The 19,063-nt window shown below is 41.4% G+C and overlaps 1 protein-coding gene across 2 annotated transcripts in view; it reads right to left on the reverse strand.

Moving 5' to 3' along the window:
- SOBP (sine oculis binding protein homolog) overlaps nt 1-19,063 on the reverse strand; it is a 121,675-nt gene that overhangs the window by 84,430 nt on the left and 18,182 nt on the right. For both annotated transcript variants that reach the window (XM_063329844.1, XM_063329843.1), the window contains exon 4: nt 11,717-11,868. In XM_063329844.1, coding sequence (XP_063185914.1) covers nt 11,717-11,868 — 152 coding nt within the window. The remainder of the gene's footprint in view (nt 1-11,716; nt 11,869-19,063) is intronic.

Below are 19,063 nucleotides of genomic sequence, written 5' to 3' on the forward strand. Positions count from 1 at the left end.
CTCATCCCTTAACCCTGCCCGCCCAAACTCCCTCCAAATCCTGCCACTCTTTGTTGTACCCATGCTTCAGCAGCTACTCAGCTATCCTCAACACCCCCAGGCTCCAGACCCTAGCTATGGTCGTTTAACTACCATTACATCTGCACAGTCCAACTCGTTGCCCTTACCTATCCTCATTCCACTAAGATATTTTTTTCAGGTTTGGGTTTTTTTTTCCCCCTCAACACATTAACTCACTTTTGTCAAAGTACAAGTAATTTAGTTGTTTTTTTCCATTACTTCTAATTCCTCCAGAGAGTTATTTTCTGTCCTGTCTGGTATCGGCAACTTCCCCTTAGTTTAGCATCATCTGCAGAGTTTGAGAAGTTGCTCTCGGTTCTCTCCTGGAGACCATTAACGCAATATGAAACAAGACCAAGCTCATGAAAGTCCCTCCGGCACTTCTCTATCCACAACCTGATATGCTGCTCTTTATCACCACCCTTTACTTTATTCCTTGAGCTCATTTTCAGGCCACTTGACAGTGTTCATATCCAAAGTAATTTGAATTAATCTGAGGGTAAGATTTCATGAGATGCTATTTCAAGTGCTTTACTAAATTCCAAATCCATTAGAACTTCTAATTTCCCTCCCTCAGATGATTTCCGTGCGTGTGTGTACATACTGGCTGTGTTTGCTTGGCAAAACCTCTGTACTCTTCTGTTACTCTTTGCCCATATGGTATAACTGCAGAAAATGGGGATTTAGTTGAGTGTGTTTGTGCTTTGAAGTATCTGCTTTTTGTTGAAAAACTCAGATTTTTTTCTAAAAAAAATTAATTTTTCTGTAGCAAATTGAATTAAAAACTTTTGTAGCACAAATAACAACATTCCTCACCATTATAAAGTAATTTTTGGCTGGCACTGAACTCAGGTCCTTTGGAATGCCATCAGCTTTTTATTTAAATGGCCAACTTACTTGCTACAAAAACGTGGACCGAGGTATGCAGCTGTGCCAAAATGCGTTCATTTTTTCCATGGAGGGCATTAAACTACCCATAGACATGAAATAACGCATCGAAAATAAACAACCTTATCCAGCAAACGTGATCCTGAGTCCAAATAAACTATGTTCACCTAAATATCTTTTTCTAAAAGATGTTATGTATAAAAATTATATCCCAACTCTTCTTTTCAATGTTACGACCTGACAGGTCATGCGTAACTGAAAGTTGCTTTATTCTGCCATTAAGCAAATTAAACAAAAATTATTCAGGAACTCTCAGTTTCGTTTCCTATGCTCAAGAAGAAAGAAACCTTCTTATCTCTCTTTTTTTTTTTTTTTTAAGCACCATACAAATGACTTCCAAATTTTCAGGAACAGTTGCTGGTTTTAATGATACATTGCAGATCCTTGTCAATATCTCTGCTGCTTCACACTTTTATTTCCTTAGGAACACTCGGCTGAGTACCATCTGCTCCTGGTGATTTACTGCTCTCGAGCTGCTGAAGTTGCTCCGTAACTTCCTCCTAAGAGACTTCAATTTTTGCTATAAGGCCACACTCTGATTTCCTGTGAAAAGTGTCCTTGGAACAGAAATTTCCTCATCATCCTCTGCAGTGAGGATGGACGCAGAAAATTTAATTTAATTTTTCTGCTGTTCTGCTTTCTCAGAAGGGGCCAGAGTCACGGCTGGCTGGCCTGTGGGAGTGGGGTACTTACAGGTGGTTTTTCCTATACCTTCTACACTGCCTTGTACACATGCCTTTCAGATAATTTCCTTGTCTTTTTATTCCTGCACTTTCTCTCAGAGACCTTTGGTTATAACTGATTTGATCACATTCTCAAATTTTTTGAAGAATGAGTTTTGTCTTAAAAACGCCTAACAGTTGGTATTTCTGTCACAAGTGTGCCTGGGACCCCGTTGGCATTTCCATAGTTTAACAACCACACTTCCAATTTGGAAAAAAATGGTTTTTTTTCCTCTCTTGCTGTGCGAAAAACCACAGAAACAATAAGAAAGCAGACCACATGCAAAATAGTGAAACTGCCCGTACACAATGTACAGGCAAATACGCACGGGGCCTGATCCCGGAGCTCATCATGAGCAACGGGACATCACCCACTGACGCCAATGGAATTTGGATCAGGCCCAAAGGAAGCACAACAAAAAACAGAGCGAGGTTTTTTGTCTCATTTTTCGGTTACAGTAATCATAGGTGTTGTTTGTAACAGTAGTAGGTAACAAGTTTTCCAATAAAAGTGTGATTTTTAAGTTGACAGTGTCCCTTTAAGCTTATGCACTTCTTCACTAAACTATGCCAGATTTACTCTCCCCTTTCTACTTTTTCCTTGCTCAGAGGTATACGAACCATCTGTGCATCTAATATGGTGTTCTTAAATAGCCTCCAGAGTGATTCAATGCTTCTTTCTTTCCCTTTTTTTTTTTTTAAAAAAAAAACAAACAACTTTATCTTGGTTAACCCTTTTCCTTGGTATTTTAGAGCCTTGTCTTTCAGAGCTCCTGGTCCTTCGTTTCTTTAGGATAAAAGTTACTATCTTCCAATACGGAAGTTAGGAGCACAGCCACCTGACAAAACTCAGTGGGGAGCTGACTTATCAAGGCATTGGTATTGATAAATTAATTGCTCCCGCAAATGGAGGCATGAGACTGGACCCTTCAACAACAGCCAAAGTTGACCATTATTACTTCTACAGCATGAAATTATTCAAACCTACCTCCTCATAAATATCTAAATGGCAGTGTTCTGTCTAAATGGACCACTTGGTGGACAAGGAACTGGCTAAATGGCCACACTCAAAGGGTTACCCAGGGAGGCTGTGGATGCGCCATCCCTGGAAGTGTTCAAGGCCAGGCTGGATGGGGCTTTGAGCAGCCTGGTCTAGTGGGAGGTGTCCCTGCCCAGGGCAGGGGGGTTGGAACTGGATGATCTTTAAGGTCCCTTCCAACTCAAACCATTCTGTGATTCTGTAAATCTCTAGATTAAGCTTTTAAGATTATAGGTAGTTCTAGGAGCTCTCTTCCACCTGATGTAGTAGCACTGTGCACTGCGACTGCGAAAGCCTGTGGGCTAGATTAAAAATAAGACTAATTGAGACGGGGTTGTTGTTTGATTTCTAACTCAACAGGTCTCCCCTTGGATTTGACAGTCCAAATTTCAGGGGAGGGAAGGGCCACAGATGTATGGGACATGGCACCACTGTATCCCTGTATGCGATACAGGGAAAATGACTGTATCTGGCCAGCGCTGACGGGGAAGCTGAGTCCTTGATGGTCTCACACGCTCCTGGGTAAAGCTGTGCTGGGCTGCCATACCCCACTGAAGATCCTTCTCCTCGCAAAGCCCAGATAAGGGCCAGAGAGACGCTCTGCTCTGGTTTTAAAGTAAATGGACCGCCACGGGGCCACGTCTCCTGCCTGAGCATCTCCACCAGCCCCTCCATGCAACGGAGGCAGGAGATTAAATAAACCAAAACCATCTGAAGCCACACACACACACAACCCTCCCATCGCACACTTTATGACCGTTTCTAAAAATTATTAAACAGATGAGTACATTTACTTTAGATACAAAATTGCATCCAGGCTGACAACTTGCAACATATGTTTACTTCCAGCCCAATTTAAATTCAAATGGGTGAGTTGTAAATGCTTGGGGTTTTTGACAGCAGCCCTCCACTGAACTTAGCTGGCCAGCAAACACTCTTTTATTATTGCAGAAACAATTTTCTACAGGAAAGGTATTTGACATTTTTGGACTTTTTTTGCCCTATAAAACCCACCTCGTTCTTCCAGCAAGTTTAACACTTGCACATCGAGCACAGCTTGATATACAGCGAGAAGCTGACTTTAACTAACAATTCCCCGTAGTAGATTTTTCCTGTTCATCCGTCAGCTTATAAATTATATCCATTTGGCCTCTCCTAGCCTCATTTAGACTCACAAGGCCAGATTCAAGGTTACTGTGTGTAAGGGTTTCTTCGATCTTCCCATAAACCAGCAAATGTTTGCAAACAAACCTAAAAGGGATGAAACTTTCCTACCTAGGAAGGGCCAAAAGATATACGATGTGATTTACTCCCTTGGTCTGACTGAGTTTCATCCTTGAATTTGTCCCAAGATTACTAGGCATGATGGAGAGGGAAGTCACCGCTTCGGAAGAGTAAGAGAGTAATTAAATACAGACCGTCAGCTGACAAGAAATGCTGCAACTCCATTGACCTGCTGCCTCACCTGCACAAATTCCTTCGCCACTAGCGAAGTGTGACAGCAACTTGTGCTCCCAAGAAAATTCAGGACTAGAAATGACCTTCCACCTTCAGCTGGGCCCCTCAGTTTTTCTACTGCTGCCCACCATGGTCCCCTGCCTGGGCAGAGTTTCATCCCATTAAACTACGCAGTTAATTGTAATATTCCATACGTCCTTTCAGGAGTGTGTACGAAGGGTGTCGTTCACAACACTGTTCCTAACCCAAACATATTTTTGAAAGCCATATTTGCTTAATTTTGGTTTTTAAATAAAAATATATAGGGTGAAAAAAATACTCAAGCTCCTTTTTCAATATTTCCCTAAGTTAATGAGCTGACTGATAAGTGAACAGATGCATTAAGGCAATAATTTATTCAAATGTCATGATATTTTTGAACAAACATATTATTTAATATGCATTTCATTATTTGCCCAGCTCATATTAGTATTAATGATTGATGTGTTCGTTAGGAAAGCGAAAAGTGGCACCAAATATAATCTGTGCAAATTAGATTCACTTTGGAGACCTACCCGAAGTTTTCCTCAGCATAAAGACTGTTCTCGATGCTCATTTTGTGTTGATCGCATGGAAACAAAGCAGGAAGGTGCCTAATTTCGTAAGAGGCCAAGGCAATGTGGGCTAATCTAACGTAACCTGAACCGAGACATGGAACGTAGCGAGAGCAATATTTTTTTGAGCGATCGTGCAGCTCACATAGGTTGGAGCCAAAGGGGTTCAGAGGTAAAGTAAGCACCCATGTGTATTATATCTGCTCGTTTTCTGAATGCGTCATTGTTATGCATCTAAACTCTTTAATCAAAAATCCCTTGGTGATGTAAAAATGTCCTGGATACAGATCATGAAGTCTATCTTGCCAAACTTATTAATGGTGCAAAACGTCTGCTTTTCCCCTAGTGTCTCCCCCTCCCCTTCAAAAATTCATCCTAAGTGATTTAAGACTTCAGCAAAGCACCTTAGCAACCTCCACAAAAATAGCTACCAGCCATCTTTCTTCCCCAGTCACTCTGGCAGGCAGCAACTTCTTTCACATCTCCAATATCAAGGTGTCATAACATCTACTTACATCCAAATCTTTGGTCTAAACTGCGTATAACCTAGTGCGTGAAAACCTTAAAAGCATTTCTAGTCAAGTCCTAATGCAATTAGTGGCGTTTTGTTGTAACATCTGTACGTAAACAAAACCTACTTTTGGCAAGAAGGAGAGATGCAATCACTGAAGCATCCAGAACTGATGAGAGGACACCTCGCATAAACTGGTCACTTCGTTTGAATCAAATGCCCACTGTCCAAGAGGCAGCAGATTCTCAAGCTGTAATTAGCGTATTCATCTTGATGTAAACAAAGCAGCCAGAATGCAACACGACTGATGTAATGTGACATGGTGGTTAAAATTAAAAGTGAACACGCCTTTTAATTGGATTGGATACCTGCTAGCAATTCAGACAATGGGAATTTGATTCAAATTTATAGTATTAAATGGCAGCAGATGGACAGTAAAATGTCCATTGAGTTTGCAAACTGACAAGCACCCTGGGTTTGCCAGATCCCTTCATTAAGTCATTGGTGGCATCAGTCAGGTGCTGATGCATTTCATTGTTTGCAATGTTAATACGTTTTACTTTGGTGCGGGTGAGCAATGAGATATTCTGCCTGATGGTCTCAGTAGGTTAATTTGGAATTTCATTTGCTTCTTCTAATCATGAAACATCCTAGCTCTGGTTTTGGGAAGGAGTTTTATGAGATTTCCGGGTTTAGTATCCAGTAAGTGAAAAGGCCAGCTGATGACAGCTAGACAATGATGCCGACTCTTCTCCTTTCCGACTGATGCCACCCACCTCTCTCACAACTCAGGATTTGCTTTATATCTCAGTACCTGTTCCAGATTCTTGGTCGCTGTCTGCGGCCTTCTACCCTCCACAAACTTTAAAAACATCCTCTGAGGGAGGATATTTTCCTTCCCCCTCCTTCTCCAGATAGTTCCTCAAGAAGTTCGCAGTTGTGCGCCACGCTTGAACTATTTCCTCTGCAGACTCAGCGTCTCATCTGCATTCACTCATCAGCGCTCATTTATATCTCAACATAGCAATCATAGCTATGGAGATGCTTGCCGTCTTTTCCCCTTCTACCTTCAAGCATTCGCAAGAAGCCTCATTAATCGGCTTCTGTGGCAAATACGCGTACGCACACGTGCAGGTGTGCACATACACACACAAGCACACATAAATACACTTGCGCACATTCTGTGCAAACCCACAGCAGAAGAAGAAACTTTGTGAACCGTTTATTAAATCCTACTTCTCTACAGCTCTGCCGAAGCAAATACAGGCGATTTCACGCAAACCAGGCAGGACACCTGCTCTACACTGACCCTTCTACCTTTCTGAACACCTAACTAACGCAAGCTAAATCTCTGGGAGAAATAGGTTTTCTATTCAGACCCCCTTGTGTTTCAAAACTTATTATGGAAAGGGACTCTAAAGGAAAATGTAACAGCTAAGCTTTTTTATTTTTTTCCTTAGGGGCATTATTTGCATCAAGTTGCTTTAAGCAATTTTCCAAATTTCCATGAATGATGATCGTTTTACAAAATAAATTTTGCAGGTGCATAAGAAAGAGAAGAAAGTAACGTGGCTTTTTTGCTGTTACTCGTTGACTTAACAGGGAGATTGTTAAATGTTTCATATGCGCTGTTAGGCTGCACAATTAAGCTTGAAATCAAGAGAACTTTCTCTGACAACCCTTGGTAATAATTTGGGGGAATGATAGCTTGTGTTTACTCCCAGTTTTTAGTATGTGTTTGTATATACATGTCCATATTAATCACAGAGCGATACACGTTAATCAACCAAAAAACTATTCAGGCAGGAGGACTACAGTGTACTAAGGAGTATAGATGTTGTGTGCACCTTATTGTCTTTAAATATAACTTGAAAATGTAAGGAATTCTCTGATGCAGTAGAACTCAGAACTAAATAAACACGGACTACTTCTTACAGCCCCATTTGATTGTTCACATTCATTCTTGCTACACAGATGAGACAAAAGGGCATAAAACACGCTGCCCATCTGCGCTACCGACTCGCACACAGTGCTGCCCATCACTGTCCCGTACGGGGAGAAAAGCCATCATCGTTTACTTCTTCGTGGTGCTAAACAGCAGTTTACTCTTACTTTTTGATTGATGCCTTTTTGTTTATTAGTATAAATGAAATTTGACTGCACTGTAAACAAAAACATCTATCATCTTTTTTCCTGACTGGGAGGCAGTGTGAAACAGGAACAAGGTCAAGTATAAAATGCTGCCTGACGACCTTGCAGTCACTTCGTCTCCCATGTCTTAGTCAAATCAAGTAAATTATCCTTTAATATATATGTGAACAGAGCCTACAACCCCTATGAATTCAGTCCTCATTCTAGGTTTGGCTATTTGGTCATAATAAATTTGGTTTCTGACCCACTGAGTCAATAAACTTAATTTCAAACTTAATCTTTTCAGGCTTCAAACTCACTGGATCCAATTATGAATCCAATCGTTTCCTTTAAATTTAATATTCTGAAATTTGGTGGTCTAGTGCTTTTTGCCCTTATGTGCCTCTTTGGTACTTAACTTCATACTAGCTGGCCTGTAAAATTAAATCTCTAAGGAAGGGAGCATCAGAACAAGTCCAAATCTTAAATCTTCAGTTGCAAGCATTAGTACAAAATGCTCCCTTTTCCTGCTACACTTCCTTTTAATTGGTATTATTATGCACAACAGGTTATCATTATACACTAGTTCATTATGTGTATTTGACTATGCATACTAGACCAAACAGGATCAGGAATAGAGAGTTGGGTTATTTTTGTTTGGGGGGTGGGGTGGTGTATTTTTAGGTTTTTTCTAAATTGGATATAGTCTAAACATTTCGCTCTTTGCCTAAAGGGGTAAAACCCCCCATTTTTCCTTCATTTACTTCTAGTAATTTAGATAAAATTACACTCTTTGGGGAGACTCATGGTAATTTCAAAATCTATGTATTTCTATTCTTGCAAGGCATGGTTGCTAAGACAGAGAACTTTAAATGGTCGTGACTGCAGGATACCTGGGGCAAAATTTGCGTTCCTTAGGAGAAAAGCAACTTACAATCGTGCAAGTCTTTTTCCTTAAAACTTCCCCTTCCCAGACATGAAGGTCCCTGATGACCCTTGGCTATGTATGGATGCAGGGGGTGCAGGGGCACAGCTTCTGGAGCACAAACGGCCACAGCTCCCCTGGGATAAAAGGCAGGAAGGACCGATGTACACCTCCAACTAAAATCCTTGGGTTCAAACACTCCCGAGGCCAGCAAGGTCTTGGTAAACCTATTGCAGGAGAGGGCTGGGAAGGAGTTAGAGGTTGAGAGCAGTCAGTGCCCGCCTAACCTGGGGCTTTTTGGAGCACTTTCTTCACTCTCCGGTGGTCTCATGCCAAGCTTTTTCCCAGCTGGGAACTTGTGGGCATGCGTCGCTTCAGCACGCATCTGCCCTGTGTATGGGAGAGCATTTTGTTATTAGGATGACGACAAAAATCCTAATTCTGAACACAGCAATTGGCATTCAGGGATGGATAATTTGCAGCATTACTTAGAGACATTAGCAATGACTTATTCTTTACTGTTTAAACAGTCCTATCGTTTTAAGCAAGTGCTTATTACAGCACTTCTTATCTAGGGGAGGGAGGGAAGAGTGCTTAACACGATCCATTAGGAAATTCAAGCCTGAAATGAAGTGACCACAAAATCAGCTCCCAGAAATGCAGCAGCTGTACATATTTAAAGTAATACGACACTATATTGTTGCTGAGATACATAAAAAAACATACATAAGGCAGGTGAAACGTGACTATTTTACGTCTCTGTTTGAAAAATGAGAAAGTGTAGAGTGGCATAACTTCTCAAATACATAAATAAGCATTAGACTCATGGAGAAGACAGGTATGCTGTCGGACTAGCAATAACAGATTAAAGGTCAGTGGTTAAATCTGAAACTATTGCAGCCTTTTCCTTTGATCCTACTCCTCAAGACTCCACTCTATTACTAACAGGTGAAGTGCAACATAAGAAGCATGAGGGTCTGCTGAATTCTACTGTACCTGTCTTAATTTAATAGTGAAATTTTCTAAATAGTCTGTCCTCGGATCATCTAATGCCACAAATGCACATGCAAGGGGCAGCTCCAGAATTCCCCTGCTGGGTCGGATCCTGTGCAATTCCAGATTCCACAGGTGCAAAGAGGAAGAAAATCTGACTCACTCGCTTAGCTTTGAAGCAGAGCCAATGTAGCAACCAACACATTATCAATTATATGTTATCTTCTCATGTTTTGCCAAGTCCTCCCATATGACATTTTGTTAATTTGCAACCTCTTTAGTGAAGAATAGGACACTTCACTGGGATATGATGGGATATGAAAAGATTCGGAAAATCTGTTGTTATTTAGATATATGCAATATAATGAATACAGAGAGCTTTCTGGACGGAAATATTCAGCATCTTTTAGCATCCAGAAGAATTTAACGGAGGTGTAGGAAATGAGGCAGGAGGCAATGAGATGCTCTCATTCATCCTTTCTCATAATACATGGACATGGAGGCCTCCAACAAAGCACATGGGTAATAAATTGTAAGTCGGGTAAAAGGGAACTTTTGCATATATTGCCCAACTGATTGAATTCATGACCATAAACTACTACTGAGTCCTACTACTCGTGGGTTAGTAGAAGGTTGAAGTACACCTATGCATTAGGTTAACAGGCATTTATTTTAATTTAGTAAGGGATCTAAACCTTCTATTTCAGGATCTAAGCTGTAGATGGAGAATCCACCATGAACTGGTTGTTCTTTCATCTGCCTCCCCAAGGTTTCCCAAATTATCTGGTCCTCATCACTGCTGGACATACAGGACCACCTAACTAGGATCACTGACAATGCCTCCATTACTATGAACCATCTTACCCATGTACGTTTGTGACTGAAAGTCACAGGAGCATCAGCTGACGGTGATCTGGATCCTGTCACTCCAGAATGGCTTACACATTGTAAGGCACATTGAGCTACATGTGCATAAATGTGCGTATGTGCACAGACACATACATCCGTGAGAACTTGTTTTCAAATAGGGAGCATCTAAGGAGCATATATTTCCCTCCTTTACACTTTTTCTAGAAAAAAAGAATGTAAACACCACTCCTCGCAGAAGACTCGTGTGACTTTAACTTGCCTGTCTGCTTCAGTAGACATTATGAGCTTGATTCTCCAAGACTGCCACTAAAATTCCACTCTACTGATTTTTGCAACCTAATTCTTCAGGCATTTTTTTTCCTTTTTTTTCCTTTTTTTTTTTTGGCAGGATGATGTGACCCAAATTTATAAAGCAGGGCAATTTGCTATAACATTGCATCCTAAATCTAGGATCCATATGTACTTATTTGTTATTACCACAGATGTAAAAGACCAGATTCAGAGACCTGAATTCAGTTTGAACTTGACAGCCTTTGAACGTTCCATAGCATGAGGGAAAACAGTATCATTTACAAAACCAAAATGTAAAGGGTTTTATGAATAATAGATATTTCTAAGACAATAAAGGCTACCCAAAGACTCACACTATTAAGCACCAAAAGGACACAGTTACTTTTTCAACAACTAAAAATGCCAGAGCATTCCTTCGTTATTTTTCTTTAAATGACACATCGCACATTCTGCTGCAGAAACAGCTGCTGAAGTAACCTAGGGGGCATTTTCAGGCACTGTACTTCAGTGATTACAGCAATTTTTGTAGACATTCAATATTAGGATTGCATTCTAATTTTAGACAGAGTTAAATTTAAATTGAGTAGGAGGGGTTTTCACGTGACTCTAGATGTTCTAACATTGCTTACCCCAACCCAAAACTTGTATAGCCTCTGAATTTTAAAGCAATGGTAATTTATTAGTAATTATACACTTTAAAAGAACGAAACTAGAGCTCACTAGCAGCAGTGGGAAGATATCTGCTACTGTGACAGGACCCAGACTTAGGTCCTAAAAGCATTTACCCACTAGCCATGATCCCAACGCCATGGAACTTAGTGACACTGTCATATGTAACCCTCCTCTAGTCTATTTTCATGATTCCTCCTCTTGGTTGTGTATATGCAGCAAGCATCCTGAGACTCTAAGGCCAAATTGGGACTCTTACATTGCTGCTTATTAGTATTTAAATTCCCTGACTCTCACAAAACCCAAGCATCGAGCTGAAGGAAACTGAAAGAAACAGGGTTAGTAAAGGGCTGACAGTCCAACAGACAATACAGATGGAAAGCGGAGGGACTAGGTGAGACAGAGAAAACAAAAGAAAAGAGCTTCTATTAGATGCTAAATGAGACCCAGGTTGGGCTTGATTAAAGCTATGTCTATGTAGGTTACATCTTTCCTTATTTCTCTTACCTTGTTTCTCTTGAAATATGCTCTTCGGCAAGCTGCAAAGCACTTCTCGCTGCAGAAGCATTTCACTTCACTTCCCATACTCAGGGAATAGCGCTTGATTCCAACTTTCTGGCACCAGGCACACATTATTTGTACATTTGACACATCATCTTCTACAACAAAAATATAAGAACAATGTTTACACGAGATGAAAACACCTTCCTCAGACATCTGCACACTTACTCTTAGATACAACCAGCACCGGCTCATCTTATTTCTAAATCCTCACTGTCTGAGAGCAGAACTGTGCATGCCTGTGATCACCAGCTTCGTCCTCAGGCAGCCGGTGACCTGTGCCAGCCAGGCTCAGCAGATTGGCAAAGCTTCTAAGATGGCTGGAAAAGGTTATTAGCTTAAAAAAATGGTGCATTGCTGAAAAGCTCTGGAAATCTCAAGAGCTCTTTAGCACATTTAGGAGTGCGCAACTCTTTATTAAACGAGTAACCAAGACTAGAGGCTTAATGAGTATTGCTGCTTTGTTCTTGTTACTTACAGTCTGTTGTAGTGAGCCCCTGAGATGTTCTGCTCAGCAAGCTGATGACAGAACACCCCCAGAAGGTACTGCACCAAGGCAGGTCTCCAACAAGAGCCCTCTTCCAAACAAGAAGAACCACGAAATACCCCCTTTTCAGTGTTGTTTCGAAATAATGACTAGCGTACAAAACGGGGAGCTTTTGTGTGAATAGAGCGGTCACAGAAACACAGACTCGAGCAGGAAGGAAGGTGCAGCACTTGGTAAAGTCTGCCAGGTAATTCTCCAGTCTTTATGCTCATCAGTCAAATTTCAATTCAGACAGAGTTCCCGAGTCTCTTTCGAGCTCTTCTCTAACGTGTGTTACGAATGTGGCATGTATGACTTCTGCCTTATTAAAAAAAAAAAAAACCAAAACCAACAAACAAACAAACCAACCACAAAAAAACAGGGCTTATTACTAAATCCTAGCAATATCCTTGTGCGGTCGGTCATCATTCCCACCCCAACTTCACAGATGAGGGCAGTGAATAGTTAAGCCTCCTAAACAGATCAAAACAGTAAGTTAGCAGGAATCTTTCTGACTTAAAACTCAGAATTCTTCAGTTCTTATGTCCAGTCTATAATACAGTGTGACCTTTCGGTTAGAGACAGCAGCCATTGTCTAACTTCTGGAAAAAAAAAAATGATCCCTGAAGACTAATTGTTAAAGCAGTTCCTGGTCCATGAGCTGTGGAGAATTCATAGCTCAGAGAGTCTGTCATGCAGCCATCCCATTTCCCTATAAAGGATTTGTTTTTGAAGCTACGCTGTCGTCGTTCTGTAAAATTATTGGCAAACTAATTTTTAGCAGAGTGATTTGGCTCCTTTCCCCGACTCTCATAACTCAGAACTACGTGCTGCATTTTATTCACCTTAACGGAATAAATATTGCCAGTTTAATAACTTTTTTCCTTCCACAAATTGTGTTCTGATTTATAGCTACAAATAAAATTGTACAATGTAAAATAACGACCTTTTAGTTTTAATCAGGCTGTCTACCTTTAAACCTATATTTAAGGCTAGGTTATAACACAGATTTGTGTTTAATGTATTTCATCACTTACCCTTTAGAGTGGGATTTGCCAATATTGTAAATGCTTTCACATACTGAACATCAAGGGAAATCAAAACAGTCTGGGCAAAATTATCTCTAGCCATCTATAGGGTCAAGAAGCCTGCCCTTGAGCCAGACGCGTGGGAGCGCAGGGTGCCGTTATGGTGGTGCCGCGTGGTGCTTGGCACAGCTTTCTCTCCGGACCAGTCTTGCCCAGGATGCTGACTACTCCAGCACAGCCCAAAAGCTCTTCCCACCATTTTTATCCTGAGCCATTTGAAGTGCTAAGCTTTTACAAAAGTGTCCTGATTCAGCTACTTTTGCACCATAGTAAAACGATTCCTTACGGACTGAACTTGCCCCTTTGAATGTACCAGGACAACAGAAGGTCCCATGAACCAAAGGAAACAGACGGCAACCTCTTGTTTCAGATAACAGCAACATATATTCTCCTACTGATAAGTATTTTATCTCTGGAAAATAGAAGATCTACCAGTGATACCTTTACAATAGCCTTCATTTCTGGTGAGAGTAACTGTCATAAATGAAAAAAGAAAATTTCAGAGCTAAGAGAGTTCACTGGCAAAGTAGGTGCTGGAGTATCTCTATTTGAAGCAGGTTGGCTCGTCTGGAACGCAGTTTTTAAGGAGAAGTACTGAGCTCCACCACTGGGATTCTCAGGGGCTTTCATGCCTGACTTCATAGGGGAAGCACCACTGCTACCATTCAATTCCCGGTTCACCAACACCCACGAACTGTCTCCCATGGGCGATGAGGAAGACCACACCAAGTGTCCGTTTACAATTACGCAGCATCCCAGCAGCAGCAACAACAACCGTTTACATGGAAAAGCCACATTACACGTGTCTCTGCAGGAGGTCAGGCAAGATAGTAAGGCTCAATCCACCTCCTTATGCCAAAGACTTCTCTAAGTCCCTGGCAAGAAAAGGAGAGGAGAGGCAGAGGCACCTACTCTGTCAAGTTGTTATCTTCCCATGCCCTGACCAGCAGAACTTCACCCCCATCTCAAAAGGAATCCTTTGTGCTAGCATTGCTTTACTTGTGATACACGGATCTGATAGTCAATAAAACAGCAGCGAATGGTCCACAAACTACTTCCAGCTGGTGTCTGCACCTCCAGGAAGAGACAGCTGATATCCAGAAGGCATCATCAATATTAATCAAAATGTTCATCATTTTGAAAGAAGGAAGGGAGAAAGGGAGAGAAAGAGTCTGCCTAAATACAGAGAATTGAATTATTTCTCTCTTCTACTCCCTTCTCCCTCAGTCATCAAAGAATGGTCATATGCAATATAATCCTTTTAATAGTAACAGTAATAATAAAACTAGATGCCTCTTCCATTTAAAAGGCTCAGGAACATGACTACAAAAGGATTAGCTGAGTATAGCCACGTAAAGCAGCCAGGAAACAACAGTATTTCAGAGCATGCGCTTCCTGGAACAGTACACTAATATGTCTCTCTTAAGTCACCCTTGTTCCATCAGGTGCAGGTTTGCCCAAGTAAATTTTTGATTTGATTACAAGCAACTCTCACCGCCTGTAATGCAATTCATCAGGTGAAAAAAGGAAAACACCCAATATCACACGATAATTCCCTGTGGACCACCACCAAGAGCCCTGTGGAGCACAGTGGGAGGAAGACTTCCTATAAAACCAATCCCTTTCTCTTAACTTCAAGTGAAGCTAAGAACGGCAAAGAAAAGGACCAGAGCGAGTCATGCCCTACGGCTTATGGGTATGGATGACAGCTGGGGACAATGATAAAGGTCCAAACCTGATCATGTGCATTCCTTCTTGACACTGCTTGCAGTAGAGATCGGAGCTGAAGTTGTAAAAATAACTAATAGGAATGTTTCATTACAGCGTTTTAAGCTCAGTGACCGAAAAAGAGGACTGCAACATTAATGGAAAAGTAATAGTACCTGTATTCCTACCGTTACAATCTACAGCAGTGGGAAGCGATAACTTAAAAAAAAAAAAAATTAAGACTGTGAAATAAGGAAGGCCAAAGGCTGGTGATTTAATCACTGTCTTCTGCTAAATACAAACTAGAATAATCTAAAATCAGTAATTCAAATCTTCCATTCAAGACAAGATTCCTCTCACTTTTTCACAGACCTTTGTTTCGTAAGGCCAAATTCTTTAAAAATCACTTTACCAGACTCTTCTCCTCCTTTCAGGAAAACGTATCAAATCCCCATCCCTAGAGCACTCAGCAAGAAGAACCCACTGCAACAAGAAAGCAAGGAGGCGGGGAATTTCAAATCCAGTAGTTTGAGACTGCTTATCTGTCTCGAATCTTTATTCTAATCTTTTTCTGATTAGGTCTGCACTAAGAAAGCTTCTCCACGATAATTACATCAGTAGACTACATCGGCAATGCTCTCCTTTGCTCACAGACAAACTTTTGCTGGCAGTCCCGCTTAGCATATCCGCTTGAGTAACATGAGCTCACCCTGACGGCATGCCTACGTCCATCATGTGAGCCCTCGCTGGAGCCGCTCTTCTCATGAAGATCATTGACCACCACTTTCAGGGCTCACACAGCCAGGCTGACGCATGTTTGTAAAGTACGAAAAGAACATTTGCAAGTCCCGGTACAGATCATTTTGAAGAAGTGAAAGGAAAATATTTTTTAACAACTGTATTTTTTTTCTCCATCTGGGCTTGCGACTTTGCAACCTGCTCTTGCAACATGCTTTGCGTGTTGTCGGATCTGACAGGCTTACGGCAGGTAGCGTGGGTACTCCCACAGGTGAGACAATGAGGAGCTGGCACAGAGACGACTGAATAGTCACAGGAGAGTTTTCAGCAGAACATCCGTACCACTGTCTTCCATAATTACATGAGGTAATAGAAAGACATATTCCTTCCGCATACAGTACAAGATCTGAATTTCCAGCTTCTGCTTTCCTGAGTTCTCAACTCTTCACAGGGAGAGCTATTGTGGGAGTTCCAGTACTGTGTTTCTCTGCCCCTGGGTTGTGTCATTACAGGTTGAAGAAGTACTCCCTGCACCCACCGCACGGATACTGTTCAGATACATCTCCTTGTGGTTTTTAGCCTGTGTATTTTTCATAATGAACAATGCAATAAACACGGAGTGTTTGCAGTGTTAAATCATGTTCCCAAAGGGAGCAGTTTGTATAACAAGATAAAATTATCACATTATAATAACTAAATATGCATCAGTCTAAAGCATGCTTCAATTAATCATCAAAAGTTTGCACCGCCTCTTTAGGTCTTAATTAAGCAGAATGTTTGGAATTTTTTTCCCTTTCAAACCAGCGTGAAGGAGCTGCAGAAAATTGTTCCTCTTAAACCCAATGAGCAGCAGTTTAGACTAATCGATCTTATCTGGAACCATAATTTGGAGAGGTTTGGGGGAGAGAAGGAAGGCAACGACTACAACAGAGTAAATCTATCATGTACAGCTCTGTCCCTTTATCTAAGAAAACCAGCATGGCCTACAGTGTTTAGCTGGATGACTCTAAAATCCCTACAATTCTGGAGTTAAATCCTGATCAGTTTACTAACTGCAATATTACACTAGTACTCCTTTGAACTAACTAATAATATCTAATAATATATAATAATATTACCTAATATTAGACTGCAATATTCTACTAGTACTCCTTTGAACTAACTAATATGCATTTTCAACTTTAACTCCAGTTTCAGGAATTTGGGTGAAACTAACCGCAGCTACGGCTCTAATCCTGCAGATGATGATGATGATCCCTGGACAAGTACCCCAAAACTTTGCTTTCCACATTTCCTTGCATGAAATTCAGCAGGAGATATTCAACTCTTCTGGCAAAAACAAAATATCGCTCTTGAAGGTGCTCAACTGCAGTACTGAAGAAGTCTCTTGTGCAGATGGAAAAACAACATGGGCACAGGGTTTGGGACTGAGATCTCAAAGGGTACGTCCCCTGGACTGAGCGAGCCTGTGGGAAACCTTTACCTTGGCTGTGGTGGTATCTGTGATCTGATACAGAAAATATTTTGGCATCCCCATCCCTCCTCGGTGTCTCCCCACCACCCATCTCTTTCCTGGCATGTGAGTTTCCTTCCACCACAGCTATCAGCAGCCCCGTCTCCCCACTACCACCTTCTTCTGTTCTCCTTTCTTTTCTCCTTGCTGCTGCGTCCCGCCCCCTCACCCAGGCAGTTTGCATCTCAGGAGTTTTGGGGGGAGCTAGAATAACCCTTTTACCCAGTGCTGGGAACTGTGCTCAACCCACTGGCATACATCTTTCTTTAAATATTTTAGCTGCTTTCACTACTACTTGCTAATGAAAAGCTGCAAAGCTTCCTTTTTCAAGACATTAGATCCTAACTTGAGTCTAGCACCTGCAGCATTAACAATAAGGGCTCACTGTTTCCACTGGGACCTGCCAGGATTTCAGAACGGTTAATTCCGAGTTAGCCGCCTCCCGCTCCTGAAACCCCAGCTTGCCATTGAAGAGAACCAAGTAGCGCGCGTTTGGACTTTTCACCCCAAAGCAGTTCCTGAGGTTGATGATCCCAAGCAAGGCAGAAGCACCATTACAGTCATTTTTCTTACATCCAGGATGCTTTATCTGATTAATCGCAAAATGAAAAATGAACAAACAAAACTCCTGAGACATTCCTGCAGACCCCCTTGCGATAGCACTTAAGCGCCAATCCCCTAAACAAATAGATGGGGCATGTGACAAACTTAAGGTACAAAAAGAACCTCGGAAAAAGTAATTACCAGAGGAAAATTAAAAAACGGGGCTGACAATAGAAAGCTTGCTGCAACCACTGCTATGGAAATACCTCAGAGGCTCTACAATGTGTTTCCTTTTAAGGGCCAGTCTCTTGAAGTTCACTACTCTGCCAATAAAGCAAAGTGTCCCGGCTGCTTTTAAACAATCATTTTGGGGAACCACGGCTTGCCTACGTTTTCTATGCATGAGTTGAGGCACATTCCCATGCATAGTTCAGTGAGGACTGAACGCACAACACAAATAGAAGCTGGCATTTAGGCAGGTTTTAAACATGCAAACAAAAAAGCACCTATTTCAGCTAATAGGGGGGGAACTCCCTGTGTATTTTGAATATATGCTATTAAAGCGCATACGTGGACTTTGTGATTTTCTTTTTAGCACAAAGGAAACACTTGGCCCTCCACAGAGAGCAAAAGACATCAACAGCGGGCTAGATGGGGCAGGCATCCTGGCAACGGCTGGCATTCTAGAACACAGGCACTAATAACCCTACGATCAGTGTAAATGAGATGATGTTTGAAACTGAAAACAAGAGAAAGAATTTGAAGAGTAGTGACTACAGGTTTTGTCGCGGTGGTCTTTATTATAGAGCTAAACCTGCAGTTAGAGAAATTGCAATGCTGTTCAGCAACTGCAATAAGATTTGGGAAATGCTGAAGCGGGATCCAGACGTAGTAAAATGAAAGTCTCCTCGATACATAGGCTTAATTAGACCTGATAATATGGTCTTTATTTAGGGAAAATTGCCACTGGGTCCTGCCTGAAATCAGACTTCTTGGTAATGCAGTCATAGAACCAATTCCTCGGTGAATTTAGACAGATGATCTTGGAAATCATTTTTTACTGCCCTGCTAACTACCATTTAAAACATCTTTTATGCTTCCAGATTCCTCGTACACAATTTAAATATTGAGAGAGGTTATGGCGGGCAGTTCCAGAGTGTTCAGAGGGCAGAGGCTCT

Source organism: Chroicocephalus ridibundus, chromosome 3 (assembly GCF_963924245.1).
Source record: "Chroicocephalus ridibundus chromosome 3, bChrRid1.1, whole genome shotgun sequence".
NCBI classification, from domain to species: Eukaryota; Metazoa; Chordata; class Aves; order Charadriiformes; family Laridae; genus Chroicocephalus; species Chroicocephalus ridibundus.